This window comes from Macaca fascicularis, chromosome 17, assembly GCF_037993035.2.
Source record: "Macaca fascicularis isolate 582-1 chromosome 17, T2T-MFA8v1.1".
Lineage (NCBI taxonomy): Eukaryota > Metazoa > Chordata > Mammalia > Primates > Cercopithecidae > Macaca > Macaca fascicularis.
Window position 1 is genome coordinate 93,214,187 of NC_088391.1, and position 21,187 is coordinate 93,235,373.

The 21,187-nt window shown below is 40.1% G+C and overlaps 1 protein-coding gene across 1 annotated transcript in view; it reads right to left on the reverse strand.

Annotated features, from left to right (window-relative positions):
- The window catches only part of FGF14 (fibroblast growth factor 14), a 670,777-nt gene extending 650,265 nt beyond the window's left edge, over nucleotides 1-20,512 (reverse strand). The window contains exon 1 of the mRNA XM_015439490.4: nucleotides 19,545-20,512. Within this exon, the coding sequence (XP_015294976.1) occupies nucleotides 19,545-19,752 (208 nt within the window). The 5' untranslated portion in view covers nucleotides 19,753-20,512. The remainder of the gene's footprint in view (nucleotides 1-19,544) is intronic.
- Nucleotides 20,513-21,187: the final 675 nt, after the last annotated feature.

A 21,187-nucleotide genomic window follows, 5' to 3' on the forward strand; every position in this document is an offset into this window, starting at 1 on the left:
AAAACAAATTAAGAATGTTAAAAAGGTATTTTGGTTATATGTCAACTCAAAATGAAATTTAATGTCCCATGAGATTATCAACAAATGTTCCTTGAAAAATTAGATGTCTACAGGCTTAAGCATGAAGTTGGTCCCCTACCTCACAACATCTACTAAATTAAGTCAAAATAGATCACAGACCTACATAAGGGCTAAAACTCTCAGAGAAAAACTTAGGACCAAATCTTTATGATATTGGGTTAGGAAATGATTTCTTAGGTATGATACCAACTATGTAAGTGACAAAAGAATAAACACATAAACTGGACTTCAACAAAATTAAAAACTTTGTGCTTTGGAGGACACCAAGAAGAAAGTGAAAATAAAATCCACAGAAAGGGATAAAATACTTCTAAATCATATACTTGATAAGAAACTTTTATCCAGAATACAAAAAGAGCTCTTACAACTCAAAAATAAAAAGACAACCATATTAAAAATGGGCAAATAATTTGAGTAGATATTTCTCCAAAGAAGATATACAATTGGTCCGTAATCACCTAAAAGGTGCTCAACATTATTAGTCACTAAGGAAATGCAAATCAAATCCACAATGACATACTTCACATCCACCAAAATGACTACAATCAAAAACACAGATCATAATAAGTGTTGACAAAGATATGGAGAAATTAGAACCCTCATACATTGCTAGAGTGAATGTAAAATGTGCAGCTGTTTTGATAAACATTTGGTGGTCACTCAAAAGGTTAAACATAGATTGTCATCTGACCTAGTAATTCTATTGCTAGTTACATGCCCAAGAGAATTGAAACATATGTCCATGTAAAAGTATATACATAAATGTTCATAGCTGCATTATTTATAGTAGCAAAATAATGAAAGCAACCCAAATGTGTATCAACTGAAGAATGAATTTAAAAAATGGGTATATCCACATGGTAGAATACTATACAATCATGAAACAAAATGAAATATTGATACGTGCTTGAACCTTGAAAACACTATTCTAAATAAAAGAAGCCACATATTGAATGATTCCATTCATATGAAATATCTAGAACAAGCAAATTCATAAGACATAGAAAGCATATCAGTGGTTGCCAGGGGATAGGGGATGGGGAAATAGAGAGTTACTGCTAATAGGTTATGGGATTTCTTTTTTAAGTTGATGAAAACATTCTAGAATTGAATAATGGTAATGGTTGCACAACTATGTGAATATACTAAAAACTATTGAATTGTATACTTTTAAAAGGGTAAATTATATGGTATATGAATTATATTTCAGTAAAGCTGTTATAAAAGTGAGATTTGTAACTCATAATCTGGGTTTAAGAAATGCAATTACAATTATAATTGAATTGTTATCACAAATTATTTTAGATTTTTTATATAACAAAAAAGTTATTTAAAGTTGTTTTATTATTCATGAGACAAATATGTTAATTTGTGGTCAAGTAAGCATATTTAAAAGAAAAAAATGCACAAAGGCCCTAAAGGCATTGTCAATCAGCTTTGTTGGACAATAAACCAATTTCTAGTTATAACTTACTTTACAGAAGTAATAACTATTACTATTTTCATCATATTACTATCTTTTCAACTTACAAATGTACCCAACTTATGAAATGCTATCTAAGGACAGCCGTGTACTCTTCATTCTGTTTGTAAATATTCTAGTCCAAATCTATTCCTAATCTAGTCCAATGAGTAGAATCTCCTGCCATGACTGGCAGTGACAAGGAGAGAAAGGGAATGGGAGAAAAAGGGGGAATGAGGATAGATCCATTTAATCCTCCACCTCTATCAATCACTGCTTTAGCTCCAGGATTGACCATCCCCAGCAACTCTTCATCTTTATCCAACTTTCCAGTGCCCTCTAATACCCTTGGAAAGCTTAAGATCCTGTCTGATTCATGTATTACCCACGGGGCCAAGCACACTGCCCTTCATGTAGAAGGAATTCAGGAAGGGTTGGGTGTTGAATCAACTATCTGAAATAGGATATCACACATTAAAAATGTTACAAAAAATTTTAGTATCTTTTTTTAAAAGGAGACCAACTGTCATATGTTAAAATCTAGTATCAGTTCAGTCATGGTGTCCCATCACTCACATGCCATGATCAGATGCAAGATGTTATTCAAGTAACTTGTTAATAATAAAAAAAGTTTCAGTGTTTTTCAATGTTTGTTTTTTCTATAATCAAAATATATTCAAAACGATTTTTCTAGTAGCGTTTTTGTTACCTGATTTATAATATTATTTTTTTAGATGTAGCGAAAAAGGGAAGTTAAAACTTGTGGGCAGGAAAAAATATTTATAAAAGTTCATTAAACATGAGACTATTATCTATCATGTGTGGCAAATAAAAAAAATGGCTGCAAACCTGTCTCTTGTATTACATGATAAAGAACTACTAGAGGTATATTTGGGAGATACAAAGGATAAATATTCTTGATAAGGCAAAACTCCCAGATTTCACATATCATTAGGTCTACTGGAAGGCAAATCAACTCAAATTCCTATCCCTCATTTATCTATACTTGTCATTCTTGGTACTCACCACACTCTCTCATGCCCCTAAAAATGTTTAAGGTTTACTGTTTTCTCTTTCTTGAACAATTACCTTGTGCCTTTCCTACCTGACTTAATCTTCAATCATTCTTTGTGACTCAGTCAAAATGTTACGCCCCGCAGGAAGCCTGCCATGCCCTCCTCTTGAGCCCTATAGCATCAGAGCCACAAAAATGAAAGATTACTCTATATTATGGTACCCTACAATATTAATCAGAAAAAAAATGTTAAATGTTACCCTTACAGATACACGCCAGTCTACATATTTTGTTTACTGCTTTATTAAACCATTGCTTCTGATCAACTTGGAGATCAGCTCTCAAAGTGATCACAAGTTGATTAATTTTAAGGAAGTCTTAGAATCAAAGCCTTTGAATCTCCTCCCTGCTTACAAAGTATCTAAAGGAAAACTAAAAACAAACAAACAAAATAAACAAAAAATAATGCAGGACAGCACCTAAACCAGAGATTTTCACCTTTTGTTCTTTTAGATAAAAGATTAATAAGGAGATATGAAAGAGTCACAGCAGTCCTTAAGGGACTATAAGGTAAAAGTATTGGCAACTATTGTCAAGTATGTCTAACCACATACAATAGAAATCAATTATATAGGATAAGTTAAAACTCCTGCAATAACCATATGGAGACAACAGCCAACAGAATTATTCAGAACGTTTTTTGTTTCCTCCCTGTGAAGTTCTGAATGGCCTAAAGACCTATTGACTACATATTTTTTCTTTTGCATCTTATTTTCTGCCTTTCATCTAATACCTGCTAGTATACAGAAAAATCATGGTATCAGACAACCCTGAACCTATAGAAGAACCTATACTGTGACTTAAATATACCACATGTCTGAAGATTCCAACTCTTACTTCTAAGTTGTCTATGTGGCTTACTTACTTGTGAGAAGAAGTAAGTAATAGCTGGTTATACCGTACCAATAAATAAATACCAATAACCAAGATGCCCGACTAGCAAACCTGATACAGGAAACAGACATGCTTAAAAATGTCTTGTTCTGCAATGACATCAGATTCTGTAGATCTCAGCATTTAAATTTTAATTTAAAATAATCGCAACAAAAGCTACTTGAAAGCCATGAAATGAATTGATGTGGATATGAAATATCATTTTTTATTTTCAAAATCACAAATTTAAAATACGAAAAGTTATTTTTGTACTGAATCCACTTCTGAGCTATTTATTACTGTTTTCAAATTACTATTAATATCAATCCTTTCTGAGTAGCTCTCTTGGGTGAAAGATTCTAATGGCCAACAGATGGGGTAAGTGCACAAACACTTAGAATTTTGTCCCAAGCTAAATGTCTGGCATACATGCACACCCTTAAATACATTCAACTTGCTTTGTATTTGCCTTTAAAATTGGGAAAACTCAAATACAATTTAACTGTAACGTACTATGTTAAAGCAGTATTTCTCTATTTAGCAGCTTAAAATACAGGCATTTTGCCATAATGTAATACATCATTTAGGAAAACAATACAATGTGTATTACCTGAACGTCACTTTTATACAATTTTTGAAGTTCCTTGAACTTACACTGGCATATTTATTAACACTATTAACTATTATTTTCCTTAATTTTCTTGTAATTCTAAAGGGGAGAGAGATAAGAATAGCTCCCAACAAAATATACAGTAATTTTTTTTTTTTTTTTAAACAGGGGCTTGCTCTGTGCAGTGGAGCAATCTCAGCTCACTGCAACCTCCACCTCCTGGGTTCAAGCGATTCTCCTGCCTCAGCCCCCCAAGTGGCTGGAATTTTAGGTGTGCACCACAAAGCAAGGCTAATTTTTATATCTTTAGAAGAGACAGGGTTTTGCCTTGTTGGCCAGGCTGGTCTCGAACTCCTGACATCAAGTTATCTGCCCACCTCAGCCTCCCAAAGTGCTGGGATTATAAGCATGAGTCATTGTGCCTGGCCCCTACAATAATATTTAAAAGTATTTCTACCAATTATAAATTTAAAGGCTACATAAAAAATGGCCAAAGATTTGTCTTACATTAAAACTGTAACAGTAAAAGGAAAAAGCATAGTTAGGCAAAAACTGTTATCAAGATACACAGACATAATGCCTCCTTCAGGTTTCAATAATAAAAAAGTGAGACACAGAGGGAACTGAATGACCCTAACTTCCTCTCCTCAGGCTCTCACAAATACAAGTTAGTTGGCACCAGAGAGGCTGGGTAGGAAATTGTGCACATTTCCATATGACACAGATTGGTTCGTGACTCTGAAGTGGCACCTTTACAGGGAAAGGGTGTACATTTTACTTTTTCATTCAGTTATGTTCATACAAAATTCAAACCTTGTATTTAATGCTTCAGGATTTAGTACTGTGCAGCTGTCTATTGCATTCACACTCAATGCAAAAAGTTTGATTAAATCACTACTCGCTCACCCACAAAAATGACAGAATTCGGGTTTGTGCTGCCAATTTGCTCCCACCACAGTATGTCTACTACTGCTATCACCACCTAAAATGGACCCCTTCCCCTTCTTCTATGAATCACGCTTGTGGCCCTATAAATACTAGTCTTATAAACCATGATTTCTAATAAGGATTCTAGTTCTAAATCAAAGAAATTGCAACTGCTGAGAATAAGGCATTATTAGTTACATTTTTATAAAGTTTGGATAGCCATTAATAATTTAGTTGCTCTTATTTTCACAAAAGTTACCTTCCTTAAAATATCACTTTATAAATTTTGTGTCATTCTTAAGCATTCAAACATCCAGGAGACAGATACTGACCCCTTGAAACACAATTCAAATTTTATAACAGAAAAGAATACGAAAGCAAAAATTATTTCTAAAAGCTGTGCTTTCAGCCAACTGTTCCTTAATGCATATCTCCTCTAGGCAATGATCACAAAGGTTACTAAAACATATGATCAATACTACAGCCACAGCAGCATGCTGGAATTCTTACAGAAAAAATTATGGGCCAAACTGGTAAAAAAAAAAAATTCTTTATATCCAAATAGCCTATGACATTTTTAGTCTTTCTTAGTTGCAGTGCTATGCTAGAAAACATCATGTTTTATTTTTTTTAAAACCTTTATTTTAGGTTCAGGGGTACATGTGCAGGTTTGTTATGTAGGTAAATAGTGTGTATCACAGGGGTTGGGTGTACAGATTATTTTCTCATCCAAGTAATAAGCATAGTACCCCATAGGTAGTTTTTTTTGTTTGTTTTTTTTGGGGGGGGATTGGGTTTTTTTGAGATGGAATCTCGCTCTGTTGCCAGGCTGGAGTGCAGTGGTGCAATCTCGGCTCACTGCAACCTCTGCCTCCCAGGTTCAAGCGATTCTCCTGCCTCAGCCTCCTGAGTAGCTGGGACTAGTCGCACGCCACCATGCCTGGCTAATTTTTGTGTTTTTAGTACAGACGAATTTTCACCACGTTGGCCAGGATGGTCTCGATCTCTTGACCTCATGATCCACATGCCTCAGCCTCTCAAAGTGCTGGGATTACAGGCGTGAGCCACCGCACCTGACCCATAGGTAGTGTTTTGATCCTCAGATCCTCATCCTCCTCCCTTTCTCCACCCTCAAGTAGTCCCTGGGGTCTGTTGTTCCCTTCTTTGTGTCCATGTGTACTCAATGTAGAACACATCATTTCACAGGGAAATAAAATGCTAAGAAGAGTATGTCAGTACTACAAAGTCGTTCAGTACATCTTGAAGAAAGTAGTTAATGCCATTCTCCCCTTATTTAGAAAGCCAGTAGCGTCATCAGTGCTAGCAAAGTGACTTTAAATTACACAAGAAAATTAAAAGTGCAAAGTGGGCTCAAATTGTACAGAAAGATGTATAATGTATGCTCAGACAACTATCAACTACATGTAACAACAACATAAATGTAGCTGCTAACTACATTTCCTATCTCATATTCTCAACAAACCTATGACTTCCAAATCTATGACTTCCAAGATTCAATGGAGGCCACTTTCCCATGAGGTACCACAGTGACCACAGTGACTCCCATGTCTCTCATTTACACCTTCTGTTTCACCCATCCTTCCAGGTTCCAAGAGAGCAATGCCCTTCCTGGCCCACAATTTCTCAACATATGCCTTCGATTCATCCCTTCCTAATTACTGAGCAATTTCTCTCCTGCTTATATTACATACCCAGAACCATCCCTTCATCCAAGCTCCTGTTTCCCATTTCGAACTACCAGAAAAAAAATTTCATTTTATTGCTTTCTTAATATAAAAATCCCTCCTTCCTCCTCATACTGCCCCTCCCCACAATCAGTTACACACCCCAATAATTGAGCAATTCTCAATCATGTCATTTCTCTTTTTGGAAAAGTTCCCTAGTTCACTAATTTTCACCACATCCCAGCTAACTCCTCTACAAAGCTTTTGGACTCCAAAATATGATTTCACTAATCCTCTAAAATACGATTCCATTAAGTTTCCACAAATCCCCAATCATGTACCTTTCACTCTATCCATAAATAAGCCGAGCCTTTGACTTTCATTCACATTACTCCTCTTGCCAAGAATATGCTTATCTCTCCTACCAATGGAAACACACATTCAAGAGTCAACTTAGGTCATGCTTCTCTAAAAGATTTCCCCCTCTTCCCCTTCTTCTCCTTCTTCCCCTTTCATCCTAGATGAGTCTTCTAGCAGAATTCTCTCTCATATCTAGTATTCTCCATACATGTAGTTTTATTATTTATGGGTCAAAGACCAAACCATTATAGAATGTTTTAAATCTCCCCCAGTAACTAACATATAATATTAACACATATCACATATTAATGACTTAATAAATGCAGATGTTTATCATATAGGATTGTATACTATCTTCTCAAAACTTCATGATCGATTTTAAGATAATTTCCAAATAACAGTTATTTTTCTAAAGAGTAATACATCAATAGAGCAGTAATCATGGCAGTACAAAGAGAAATAGAAAAGAAAGAAAGAGTTGCCTTGCAGAAATAGATTTAAATGAGAATTTTCTAATGGCATTTCTGCATGTCTTCTAAGAGCTTTTGCACCAGACTGTCTTTGCAAAAATCTTTGCATAACAAACCACCTTGTCATCTAGAGATGGTGCCTCCCTCCAGGTTAAGGACAGATTTGTTTCCTGACCAGGATAATAAGATAACACCTCCCTGCAGAGAAAGATTAGGCAGCTTTGCCAGAAGCCCCTTAAAAGATTGAGAATTTCCTGATATGGCCACATATCAGACCACTGAGCGATGACACAAATCCGCTGTGAGCAAGCATCCATCTGGGACACTCAGCATTGCCCCTGAAAGGATTTGGGGACGTATGGGGAACTCACAAACACATGAAGCTCATGCTGTCTGCTATGCTCTGAGTAAAAAATCCCCTGTCTCTGACCCAGGAGTCCGCTGTCTTCTGCCAGCATCATGTAACTGCAGCAGACTAGCAAGCTGGGTAAACTGTGAGACCCTTGGTAGTTCCTGAAATTTTTAGATGTTAGGAGTTTCCAGTTCACAAAATAAAACAGAAGCTACCACGTTGAATTCTCCATGTCTAACAAGCAATGTCATATCCCCAGAACAATATGTTGAGTGAAAAAGACAAACTCAAAAGTGTGAAGACTTCATGATTTAATGATATAAATTCTACTATAGGTATATTTGCATAACAAATATAACCCAAACTAAGTGGAGACAAATCAGAATGGTGGTTGCTTCTCAGAGGGGAGATGGGTAGGAACTGAACGGAAATAAGAAAAAATTTGGGGGAGGTGATAGGAATATTCCATATCTTGACTAGGGTAGTGGTTACAATGATGCACACAACTGTTAGAATACATCAAGTCATAAAGACTGTGCATTTTAATGTATATAAATTATATCTCAATAAGAAAGCATTAAAAATTCTAGGTAGCTAAACAGTGAATAGATCACAGTCTCTTTTAGTTTCAGGACAGAATAATTCACAAAAACATTAGGAGAAATACTGATCACTTTCACAAGCATTCTGTTCAACATCCTTTCTAGAGTGGTAGCTGCAATTCAGGGATTTAAGAGTATGTATTCTGGAGTCAGATTACTTGGTTTTATACTCAGATCTTTCAGTTACTAACTAGGTACTCTCCAGCAACTTCCTTAATCTTTTCACGCTTGGGCTTCACGATTTTTAACAGAAGTATAAAAGAATTTCCTATCTGTGATTTTAAAGATGACATTAGATAGCATAGGTAGAGTGCCTAGTATATAAAAGCATTCTCTAAATATTAGTTATCAACTAATAATAATACAGGATTCAAAATAATCCAGGACATTTCTGTTAAAGCAAAAGAGTAACATAATTTTTAAAATCTAGTAAGTATAATATATATTCATTAATGGGAAAACTAGGTGGGATATTTATAATGCCCTAAAAGTCATTTAATTATATAATCAAATAATGCAATACAGCCACATCACAGTTCTTGTACATGTTCATTTGAAGTACAGAAAGAAAAAATTTAAGTCAAATAAACATCACTTTGGGTAAATGTTTCAAGTTCAGACAGATGTTTCTCATTTACTCTCCGACAACCATTTTATTATTTTGGGTCTATTTTCCTAATGTAATGAACGTAAATCCAACTGAATACTAATCCTGATCTTGCCTGAAGAGTAAGTTGATGACAAAATTTTTGAAAAACATTACTAAAAAATATGTAAAAGGACAAAATCTAGAATCGGATAGTACAAATACAGGGAGAAGGAGACAAAGGGAAGAAATATCAGTGCTGGAAAAGCACTTTGCTACAACAAAGGGCAAGGGGTCTGGAAAAGTGGGCAGACTTTATGGCTGCATATCAGAGCACATACTATCCATAGCATTCATGTCACGGTTAGTATCCCCCATACAGAGGCACGTCTGCCACACATGTGCCAGAATGGCCTCAGCATTGTGCTCTTTAAAATTATTCCCAACATTTTAAAAGGAAACTAAAAAAGAGATAATACTAAGCAATAATGATGTAAAATTTTTATCCTGTATCAAATTTCTTAACTGCATCATTAAAATATCTCTAACATTTAGTATTGATCTCATTAGAAGTATGTCCAATATTTAACAGTCATTATTATTTGTCTGAGATGTGAGGTATGTTCATTGTTATGTCAGTTGAAAAAATTTTTAAAGGTACAAGAACAAATAATCAAGTTAATGGAAAACATCAATTCTTAGTAAACAAATCAAGTCATTTAGCAATGAAGGAGGAAAGAGCATATTGTGTTACTGCTTTCAATGTGTCCCAACGATAAAATGCTAAGGCCAAATGATGGTTACAACGAAGTGTTTACATAGAAAACTGACTTAGGTCTCCTAGCAGACAGGGTCCTTTCTCTGCTTAAAAGTTACAACACCTGGTATACAGCAGTAATACCACTAAAGAAGATGAGTTTCAGACTACAAATAAGTGGCTGTTGAAACAAAAAGGACTACAATTATGAGATACTATTTTTCTTTTAGTCTTTAAGCCTTCTTATGTTCACATTTCTTATTTTTTAAAGTACAATGTTATACCATGTGCTCCACACAGGAAGTGGAAAGAAAAGATATTACAATCCCTCCCAAGCTACACCTTTAAGATGCAGCATTACAGATAAGGTTACCACACACTTTAGTGATCCACTATAATTGTGCAGACAACAAAATGTTACAGAAGGAAAAAAAAAGGCACTTTAAGTGCAACTACATTCATTCCTATCTAAAAAAGCAGGTGCGCACATTTACATATGTAAATTCAATAAAGTGCACACTTCCTTCTCTTTTCTTGCCAGACCTGAATAGTTAACCTGAAAACTTGGCTTTTAATTGCACTACTTGACTCCTCAAACTAAACAAAGTATTGTGTCCATAAAAACATCTGTTATTGACAAAGAATTGTATATAATCATTTTTTAAAAATCATTTTGGCTTATCTTTATTGTGAAACATTTTTTCCCAGTCCTAAGGATTTTCGGGTTTGAAATCAAAATGAACTTTTTATCCCACAGCAACTCTCCCAGAACTGTCCATTTAAATTTTAATCTACAAAGAGAAGTTTATCTAAGTCTCCTACTTGCTGTTAAAAGATACCTCGGCCCCTCAGCATAAACAGTCAGAAGACAGCCAACCATGTCTCAAGGAGATGGAAGTGTTCTGTTGGCAACCGGCCAGAAGACTAGCTCAACAGAACTGTCCAAATCAAAAACCTGTAATCAGAAAATTCCAGACTCCTCCTTCAACTTCCTTCCAAAATTCAAACTGGCCACTAAGACGGATGGACTTCACTTCCTCTCTAGTGCCTGTCACTGCCTTATTCTGGACCTCTCACCACTGTTCACTGCTCTTCCTCCCTGGTCTTTCCACCTTCAACCTTGCCCAACCCAGAGCTGTTTTCCACGCTGTGGTCATAATGGTTGTCTAAAGGGTAGATCCGATCATGTCACAGAAGAGAGCTCACGATCTGTGCCTCACTACCTTGCAACCCCACTCACTACCCGCCACTCCCTGCAAACACCCTCTATTTCTCAGTTGTACTTGATATTCTCGGTCTCCACCACAATCTTCGACGCCCCCAAAGCTTAAAGTATGCTTTTTTCTCTTCCTTGACAGCCTAACCAGTGCCTTTCCCACGTGGCTAACTCTTAGTCATTCTTCATGACTCAGTCTGAGTTTTATTCCCTCCAGAAACCTTTCCATGGCCCTCTTCCTCGGCCCTATAGCACCTTCGTCCACCTACACAGAACTGTTCACCACATCATAATTGATCCTGTCTTTTGTCTTTCCTGCCAATTCCTTGAAAGAAGAACTCTTCCTCACCCGTCTCTCCAGCATCAACAGTTCAAATACAGTAGCACTTTTTAAGTGTTGGGGTTTTTTTGTTTTGTTTTGTTTTGTTTTGTTTTGAGATTGTAGTTACTGACAAAGTGATAAAAAGCATATGGACCTAAAATAAATACTTCATAAATTTCAGAGTTGTAATAAACTCTGAAAATAATCTTTTTCAACTTCTTAATTTACAAATGAGGTTTACAGAAAAGATTTAAGAGATTTTTCCCAATAGCATGGAGATGAGAGAAAGAAAAACAAACTAGTGAAGACACCCTCCCCTACCCCGAAAATCTTAAAACTCTCTAAGGAAAAGGTGTCTGGGGAATATAATGGATAAATGGAATGCCATCTATTTCAGCACCAACCACACAATTCTATGAAGCGCATGAGGAGTTCTTCCTAGTGTCACCAGTAAAATATGTGTTTCTTCACCCAAGGCTCCAAAGCTTCTACCTGTGTTTGTGCCTACAATTCCAAAACTGGCTCTTGGAGCAGTCGCTTCCTCCACTGGGAAGGAGTTGCCACACCTGTAAAAGGAACAGGTAGTTCGTGATCGCTAAGGTCACCCTCTATCTCTGATAGTCTCTGAATTTAGAGTACAATCTAAATATATAGCCAACATAGTCCGGGAGAGATACAGGGAAGGGGTGAGGGAAGTTCACTTACAATCAGGACTGGGTGTGAACGTCATAGGAACCTAGAATATTACAGCTGGGGCTGATCTGGGATTATTCTAATCAATATCCGTCTTATAGTAGCCGAGGAGACTGAAGCCCAGAAAACTTCAGGACCTGCCCAGGGTCTCCCAGTACCTAGCGGGGAAGCTGAGACCAGAATTCGGCTCGTTCTCTCCCAGTCCTGAGCTTGGGCAGCATCACCAGCAACGCCAGCTCCTTTCCCTTTCCTACAGATCAGTCTCGAGTCCAGAGATAGCGGTCGCTAGCTCAAGGCGAGACCGGGCGGGCCGAGGCAGCCACCTGTGGCTTTCCCATCCCTCAGGTCCAGCAGTGCACACGGAGTGCCCTCGCGTCAACGCCTGGGGAGTGACAGGCAAACGCGTGCCCCGCGGGCGACAAAGCTGGCCGCTCACTGCCCGGTCCCCGGCCACCATGGAAGAGCTACCATCTCGACCCGAGCGTGAGCCCTAGCCCCGACCCGCGCGCCAAGTTGCACGTGCAGGGCGGCTTCCGGCAGCCATGGTTTCCATAGCAACAACAGCACCGGATGCCGGGTCCCAGAGACGCCCTAGGGTCAGAGGTCATCTCCGTGGCAACGGAAACTTCCCGCGCTACGGCGGCTCCAACGGGCCGCTTCCGCCGCATTGCGTAGCGGAGCCCCCTGCGAGCCGAGGCTGGGAGTGCAGTGAGGGGCGGTCCCCGTGAGCAGAGGGCAGCGGCAGCAGGAGCGGGGACTGTGGGCCAACGGGTAAAGCCAGGAGGAAGCCCATGCCTGGCCCGTTGGGCTCCCCACTCTTCAGAACCGAAGCAGTCCAGACTCGGAACCCAGCTTCAGCTTCAGATTACCGAGGGGCTCCACGCCTGGAGACAGAGCTGCAGCGTGGGCCCACTCGTGGCTTTGCAGAAAACAAATAATGACACGCTTCTCTAGAAGCCCGGGGCCTGAGCCCATAGCCGTGGCTTCTGCCAAACTTTCTGGTCCCTGACACCAACTCCCCGCCTCTCAGCCCGAGGCCACAGCGGCCCAGCACCCTGCACCTTTTAAAGTGGCTCCAAAAAGGAGGAGGCCAAATACAGGGTGGTGGGCGCGAGTGCAGAGAGCTGCGAAGTTGGAAGATGACTGCTTTTCAAACTGCGAAAGAACAAAATACTAAGCGAGAAACTCCTTCCAAAGCAACTGTAACTCGAGGTTCTTTACAAATGAGAGTTCCAGTTACCATCTTCAGAGAAAGGAGCTCTCAAAAGAGGAACAGTTTATTCTTTGCAGAATGTCTTCCTGGTTAAGAAGAAAATTAAAGATTAAAAAAGAAAATGAAGGGTCTGGCAACTATGAACCTAATGGTGCCCTAACGTTTGCTATTTTAAGGCCAAGAATGCCAGATGGGGAGAACGCCATGAGCTTTTGAGCTTGTGTATTTTAAGAGAGGCTCGAGTGTGAACAGTAGACTACAGGCCTTGAGACTGAGAAGGAAGCTATAAAATGTGGGCCAAGGGAACGTCTGCAGGACCGGATTTCAGAGCACCCTATCGTGGCGGATAAAGAGCCACTAACAGCTTTTTTCTTTATTTAGTAGCCAAGTTTTTGGCCCTTTGAGGAAGGAGTAAGCATAAAGCGAATTTAACCAAGTAAAATGTATAGTCCTGCCTGTTGTAGTCCCATAGTTCACTATCCTAGAGATACCTGCTTTTCACTATTAGTTTTATTAAAGTGTATTGAAAGCCTACCATGTGTCATGAACAGAATTTTTGTCAAGAGGCAATGACAAAGGCAGTGGTGCCCAGCAGTTGTTGAGTGACTTTCTTATATGATGTTACCAGATGAATCAAACAAGAACTTCACTCTTCCCTATAAAACATGTCTGCGACATTCCTCCTTTTTGCCTTCACGTTTAGGAAGTCCCTAAGAATCTCTCCTTTTGTTCCCTTCCCTTCATCATCTTACCTTTTACATTCTGACCAAAGTAAAAAACAAATAGTGGCAACTAGAGAACTACACAGGGAAAGCATCAGGACATAGCCGGTCCTGATACGAAAGAGCTCTTGCATCTCTAGAGGTATCCGGGGAACTAATAAGTCTCCCTCAGAAAACTCCATGCCCTTCAGTACCCAGGTTCAACACATAACTAAACCTTGTACCTGGTACACAAGTCCTAAGGAAGACCACACAGACTGTGGCACTGAGCAGGCGGACATGTAAATAGCCGTTTCCCTGTCCCACAGTCCCTCCTGGAGGTAATACCGAGTTGGGCTCAAAGATTTTATTAAAAATATAGGCACAGTGCAATGACTTAACACTGAATAGAAGAGCTCCTGTTAGACTGTTCAAATATCCCAACTGTTTCCCCTTAAGGCAAAAGAAACTATTTTGAATAAATGCTTCCATTTTGAGACATCTACATGGTATTTATAGAAAGCATATGAGTCAATTTGAGTGAGGTATGATGCCAAAATGTGCAAAGGAGTGAAAACATTGGTTGTTGTCCTTGTTACCATATGTATAAAAACACTTCACAAAAGTCTCCAATGTTTGTGTTGCTAAAACATGGAAGACTGGGTTCGAACATTTTAAAGGAATGGTTCATTGTAGGAAATGTGAAGTATAGTATAGAATTAGCTTTAGCACCTTCAGAAAGCAATGCATCATTTGAACAAATTTTCTCAGTTATGGATGCTGTCTACAATTAGAACAAGTTGTACAGCCAAAGTCATCTTCATTGTTAAAACTAAGTTTAGATTATCATGCATTGAATTTTACACTTATTAACTGGGATAGGCATTTCAAAAAAGAAAAATCTACTCTCCCAAGAAGGCAGTACTCGGGAGCCTACCTAAAATGCCATCCTTTGGTTCATGGAGTGGCACTGCTCTACAAAACCCATTTTGTTACCTCAGTAACTAAAGCTTCCTGGATGGAGTCCAAGGCCAATTCATACTACATTGAATCCCACTCTAAAGCCAAGCGTGTTAGAAGAAACTTACATCTGTTTGGTGTTCCAGTCATGCAGTCTGAATTTGATGTTTTCATTTGAAATATACTCAGTGTTTAGACATGCAGAGGTTGTGGCCCATTTGTGGCTCAACCGGCTCTACTGGAACCTAGGATGAGTTGGTAGGCTGAGAAGGAGGAGGAGTAAAAAGTGCTTACTCTTCTTCCCTCTCTTGGTATTTTCTCACTTCCAAACACCATGACAGCCCTAGATGTAAAGCAAGTAGCTTTTAAAAATAACGTCTATTTAAATGAGTAACAGTGGCATACCAGGTGTTTTGGCACCTAAAACAGCTTAGTGAAAGGTAAAAGCAGAGCTGAAAGGCAGCCAGACAAGTAGGAAATAGGACATAATCATTGGTCCCACCAAGCCCTGCGTGTTCCATCTCGAAGTTATATGACAGAGTGGGAGAATGAGTTCAGAAAAAGAGAATTGATGGAATGTTCTCAGTGTGCCGTGCAGAACTAGGTCTAGGGCATCTGCTTCGTACTAACACTTGGCACTGACATTTGGACTCAATAAAATCCTCTTAGATTATGACTTATCTTAAAATCTGTGTTTTCCAAAATCCTACCAAGCCGTGGAAGTTTGGGTGTATCCTGTGTATGGTTGAGTGGCTGTATCTATGTGAGGGTCTGTGGCTTCCTTTCCTTGTTTTACATTTATGTGTCTTAAGAGACAGCAATGACATGACCTTAGTATTTATCTTTATTGTGGATTTTCTTTTTTCAACCACACTTCTTTCCTTAGTACCCTTAGCTTAAAGTACAATGACCTAGATTATTTCCAGAATGGGCCTATTATATACATTGGTCAATCCAAACTATCATACTGGTTTAAAGAAAGCTATGAAGCCTCCTTCAGGCAAAATAAATGCATTGGACTTAGTATTCCCTATTTAATGATTTGACTAAAATACAGTCACCTTGCATGACTCATACAGTGAAAGCTGAAGCAGGTAACATTTATTCTAAATGCATAGCTGTTGCTCCGCTAAGAAAGTAGGACATTTAAGTGTGTGTGCGTGTGTGTGTGTGTGTGTGTGTTCTATGACAATAGTTGTTAGACTGGGTGTTTTTATGAAGATAGCAAATTTACTTTATATCCAGGACTTTTAAGCTATTGGAATTTATTTTAAAAAGCATGTATTGTGCAAACACATTTTTCATGTTCTCTTCCAGTTAAATTTTACATAAAATAAGCCCAAAACACTATTCAATGAATGCCTCTTATTTAAGTATTAATAATGAGCTAATCAATAACTTTTGGGTAGATGAATAACTTTGTCCTTAAATTCATAACTCTATTATCTGCTTATTTTCACACCAACTCAATTATATAGCAGTGCTCTGAAATTCCACGAACCCTTGACCGAACTACCTACACTTGTTGACAGTGTAAAGAATTGGAAATAATCAGTAAATTATTTCATAACTTCCAAAGACATAGGAAGCAAAATTAACCTAATATTTATCTCTGAAATAATAATAGGTGCTTTATACCAAATTCACTGGTATTTGGCAGTATTCTCCCAAGTTTCTTAGTTTGAAACCAGTTAATTGTACTCTTTTTAAATTTAACATAACATAATAGGTAGTAGTCAATCTGTTCCTTTTGGCTGTAACAGTTACAAGAATTTTAGTGTTTGTTTCATTTTAATTACCCAATTAACTTTTTAGTTCTACTGCTATTTTGGGATCAAAAACCTGCAAAAGATTTTAGGCTTCATGTTAATAGCAGGAGAATGGAACTCACCAAGTACAATACTGAAAGGGAATGGCTTGGCATGGGTTTGATTCAAGCTTAACAGACTATAACTTTTAGAAGGTAAGATAAATAATGTGGCACATTAATGTCCCATTTAAATATATATATTATATATATATTTTATATATATATACTAAATGCTCTAACTCCCAGGTTGGAACTCATATCCCTGGATATCTAAGACTAAATTATCCGTTAGAATAGTTGGTAATGTTCTTAGATACACTTTGTGTTAACCCATCAATTCATACCAAAATACTTTAGCATTCATAAGGTGCAAAATACATTGCTCTAAAAATAGTCATTTGTTCGACAGTTTCCAAAAATTCCTTGGAAGGGGGGAAAAAACTATTCCAGAGAGATGAAAGTGGGTGGGATGGAGGACGTGTAATAAAAAGATTGTGAATTGTGTATAGGGAGAAATTTAGTGTTTCTGGTAAAATTGTATACAAAAAAAAATTATAAAGGCCTACAAAGAAACTTACTGTTCTGTGCTAAATTATTTCCCACTCTCCAGTTCTATGGAAGGACTACTAACTTCAAGGTCCCTAAGACAAATGGTCACATCTAAATAAAAAACGTTTTTACAGTATTCCTTTCTCAGAAGAGAGTTAAATCTTTTCACAGAAGGACACAAGAAGGATTCAAAAGACCACTGTTTTTTACCGTGTAAAGCAGTCACACCCCTCCCCTTCCCACCGCAGCCCTTGGTCTGTCTCACTTTGAGAAGTCTTGCAAAAAGGGTCTTCATATTAGACTGTAAGATAGTGTTGGAGACGTAAGTTGGTTTTGTATGAACCAAGCATCAGCAAGTTTTAGGTTTGATGTGGGGGGTTTGGAGTACATCTTGGGGTACACTTCATAGCTGAATTAGACATACGGGTGGAAAGGTGACAACACTGTTTTCCCCTTGGGCAATTCTCAGGTTGGTGTGTCGTTTCAGAGTTGCTAAAAGCTGAGGAGTTGAGAAGAAAGAAGGGTAAAAGGACGGAGGAGGAGGAAACAGGGGGGGTGAATAGAAAGGGTGTAAGAACTAGAACACAGGGAGGAGGACTCAGGGCAGAGCCCAGAGCCCACTGCAGCACCAAGTCCAAGGAGCATCCAGAGGCTACTACCAGAGCCTCAATTGCCACCCCAAAGTACCAAGTGGGGGCAACCTTCACGACCCCAGCACAGAAGCCTCTGCCCTTTTGAACTGTGTAACAACTCGCAGTTTCTCCTTTGCTGCAGGAATGGTGGCCGCAAGCTGTCTCAGCCTCCACACCCACCGCCTCCGTCCCCGCCCACCCACACCTCCTCCTCCTCCGCCTCCCGCTGCACCCGCAGGCGGCAGCCCCCTCGGAGCGCGCCACCCCAGCTACATTGCATTGGCAAGGTTCGGAGACTGGAGGGCACCAGCCACTTGCTGCCCCAGTCGCCGGGGCTCTGGGTGCCAGTGCGGCCCCAGCAGAGCCCAGAGTGTCAGGGAGGCCGTGGAGAGCCATGATCTACTGCACCGCAGTGCCAGTGTCAGGAGCTTCCAGAGCCCGGGCCGCCACTGCGGGACGGGCGATCTCCCTGCTCCCCGCTTCAAACACAACCCCAGACACAAACAGCCGGTCCCAGGTCCCTCCCCACCCTGAATGGAGCCAGGGGACACCACACACTCCCGGCTGCGAGCGTGAGCGGTTCCCGGAAAGGCTGCGCCCAGCCTCCTCGCCAGCGCCGCCACCACCACCATGCAGCCCTCCGGCCGGCCTCCCCTGGGTTGTTCGCCCACAGCTCCGCGGCCGCCCCCAATCGCCTCAGACTGAGATGCGGGGACGGGAACCCCTGGGATCCGACTCCCCAAATCAGATGCATTTGCATTTCTTATGTAATGTACTGCAAGTTCCCCTGTTGGAGCCCGTTGGAATCGGGGCGCATGATCACCAGTAGGCTTAAAAGCAGGAACCCACGGCCTGGCTCATCCCTACCCCCTGCCCCGTGGGATCCCGACACAGGGCTTTGACACTGCTTTCTGAAGGGGGGGAATTAAATTACAAATATTAGAGGGGCTGGGCTTGTCTTCTCAGCCTGGAGTTCCCTCCAGGCGCAAGCCTTGGTCAAGTATTCCCAGTGGCAGGATGTGTCAGAGGCAGACAGGGGGAATGAGTTAATACTGGGGCGCCCGGAGCTGGACGGGGGAGGGCGCGGGGGCTGACGGAGGAGCGGGGCCGCGAGGGAGGGGGCCTCTTGTACTTTGGTAAAGGTGATCGTGGTGGCGAATATTGTGCAAGCTAATCAGAAAGTCTAGAGCAGGTTCTCGGAACCCAGCTACGTCCCCCGAACCTACTGCAGAAGTCAGGGGAGCTTGGGGTTCTTTTTCCTGGCAACTACCGAAGCTTCAGCTGCCTGGGGTACAACCTTAAGCCAGAGCCCTTCACTATTCCACCAAACATAGGCAACCAAATACATTTAAAAAAAAAAAAAAGTTTCCTCCTCCCTCCTAGTGATGGATTGTGTCACAGCCAAGAGACGCCGATAATGGTTTTGGGGTTCGTAGACGCCGATCCAGCTGTTACTTGTTTATTCATGCAACACCTCTATATGCAACACTGTCCTGGTTCCTTGTTGTTTCCCCTGCCTTCCTGCATAGCAGAACTGCAGATCTAGCTCGATGAGCAACAGACAGGTTATTATGAGGAAAAACATAACATGATGCATGTTTTGCTTACCAGTTGGGTTCTTGTTTTTCTTAAGACTCTTGCCACAAAGACACTGCAGCATATGCGTTCCTTTGCTGAAAATGTTCCAAAGAAACCACATTGATTTGGGCGAAAAGCAATCCAGCAGCTTAGACACCCTGAGAAAGAAGAGATCCTTGTGGTTGCATAATAATAATTTGAAATCAGTTCTCCTGAAGAGGGGCACCGGTTTTACCATAGGAAAAACGATAATATTCCGGATCTTCTCCCAGTTTTTTCCCCTCACGTGGTATATTTCTTTGAGACTTCTCAGTGACTGTTTTTTTTCGGCCAGGGTGAATGATTTATCCCCCCTCGATCACCACCGGATTATTACCAAAGGGTCGGAGAAAAAATCCTTTTTCAGCATGAAACCAAACAAAAAAGCAAAGAGATCCCAACTGAGATCAAAACTAATCAGGGAGAACAGTAATGCACAAAAGATCCCCAAAGAGAAAACCATAGCCTTTTTACTTGATCGCTATGAGGATGGGTGGATCTGCAGAAGGCAAAGCAGGATTCATCTTACTGAGAGAAGACTGCCATTGTGTAGCCCCTAGGAGAGAAGGAAAAAAAAAAACAGGAAAGAAAGAAAGAAAAAAGAAAAAAAAAGGAAAAAAAAAAAAAAAAAACCACCACACACACTCACACACCAATACCACCTCCGAGATTGAGTCTGACAGCCGAAGACAGAGCCTCCCTTCTCCCAGTGTCGATTTTTTTTTATAATCAATCGCCAGTGCTCAGTGGGATCGGTTTGAACCTGCAGTTCTCAATCACCATGAAGAAAAGATGCAAATTTAGGTGCCCCCTCCCCTTGTCAGTCTTGTAGTAGGTAGAGAGCGCCACAAATCCCCTTCCTCCTTCCTCTCACTCTTCCAGTTTCCAACAACCGTGAGCATGAGGAAAATCTCCCCTCCGGATTCCTCGCCCAGCCTCGGATGTGAGTTACAGGCATTAGAGGGAGGAGGAGGAGGAGTTGAAGTTTGCATTGAAAAGACTGGCTTTCCATGACGTAGCCACGTGCTTTCAGACCCGTCACCAGTGAGATGCTTCAACCAGCCCAGGGAGGGCAGTGTCACTGCAGTCTCTCTGCTAGGGCCCCTCCTGAAGTCTCCCCACACGCCAGCTCCAGCCCCAGCCCCAGCCCCAGCCCCAAACCCAGACCCAATGCGCGACCCTCTCCCTCCTCCGGCAAGCACCAGTCGGCCTGCTGTTTGCTCTTGGAGCCAATCTAACAGCCTTGTGTTAAAAGTGAATTTTGAAAAGTAAAAATTAAAAATTACAATGAGTAAACCTTAGAAAATGCATGTTGGGAGGTTGGAGGTGAGGAGGGAGGGAAATAAAGAGAAACAGGGGTTTAATACTTCTCCACCCAGCCAAAATTAGTTCCACCTTCACATTTTCAAAAGCAGCATAGAATGCATCTAAAACATTAAGGAAAACTCAAGTTCCTTTAATTCTTATTATTGGACTCCTACTTAAGGGGCTGTTTGAAAAATATAAACTAGATATATAACAGATATTACCAGAAACAGCCTCTTAAAAGGACAACCACTAAAATCTAGGTGGCAAACTGTACTTTTGTGGGGAGGGTCATATATACATGAGAAAATGTATGCCTTTTATAGAGA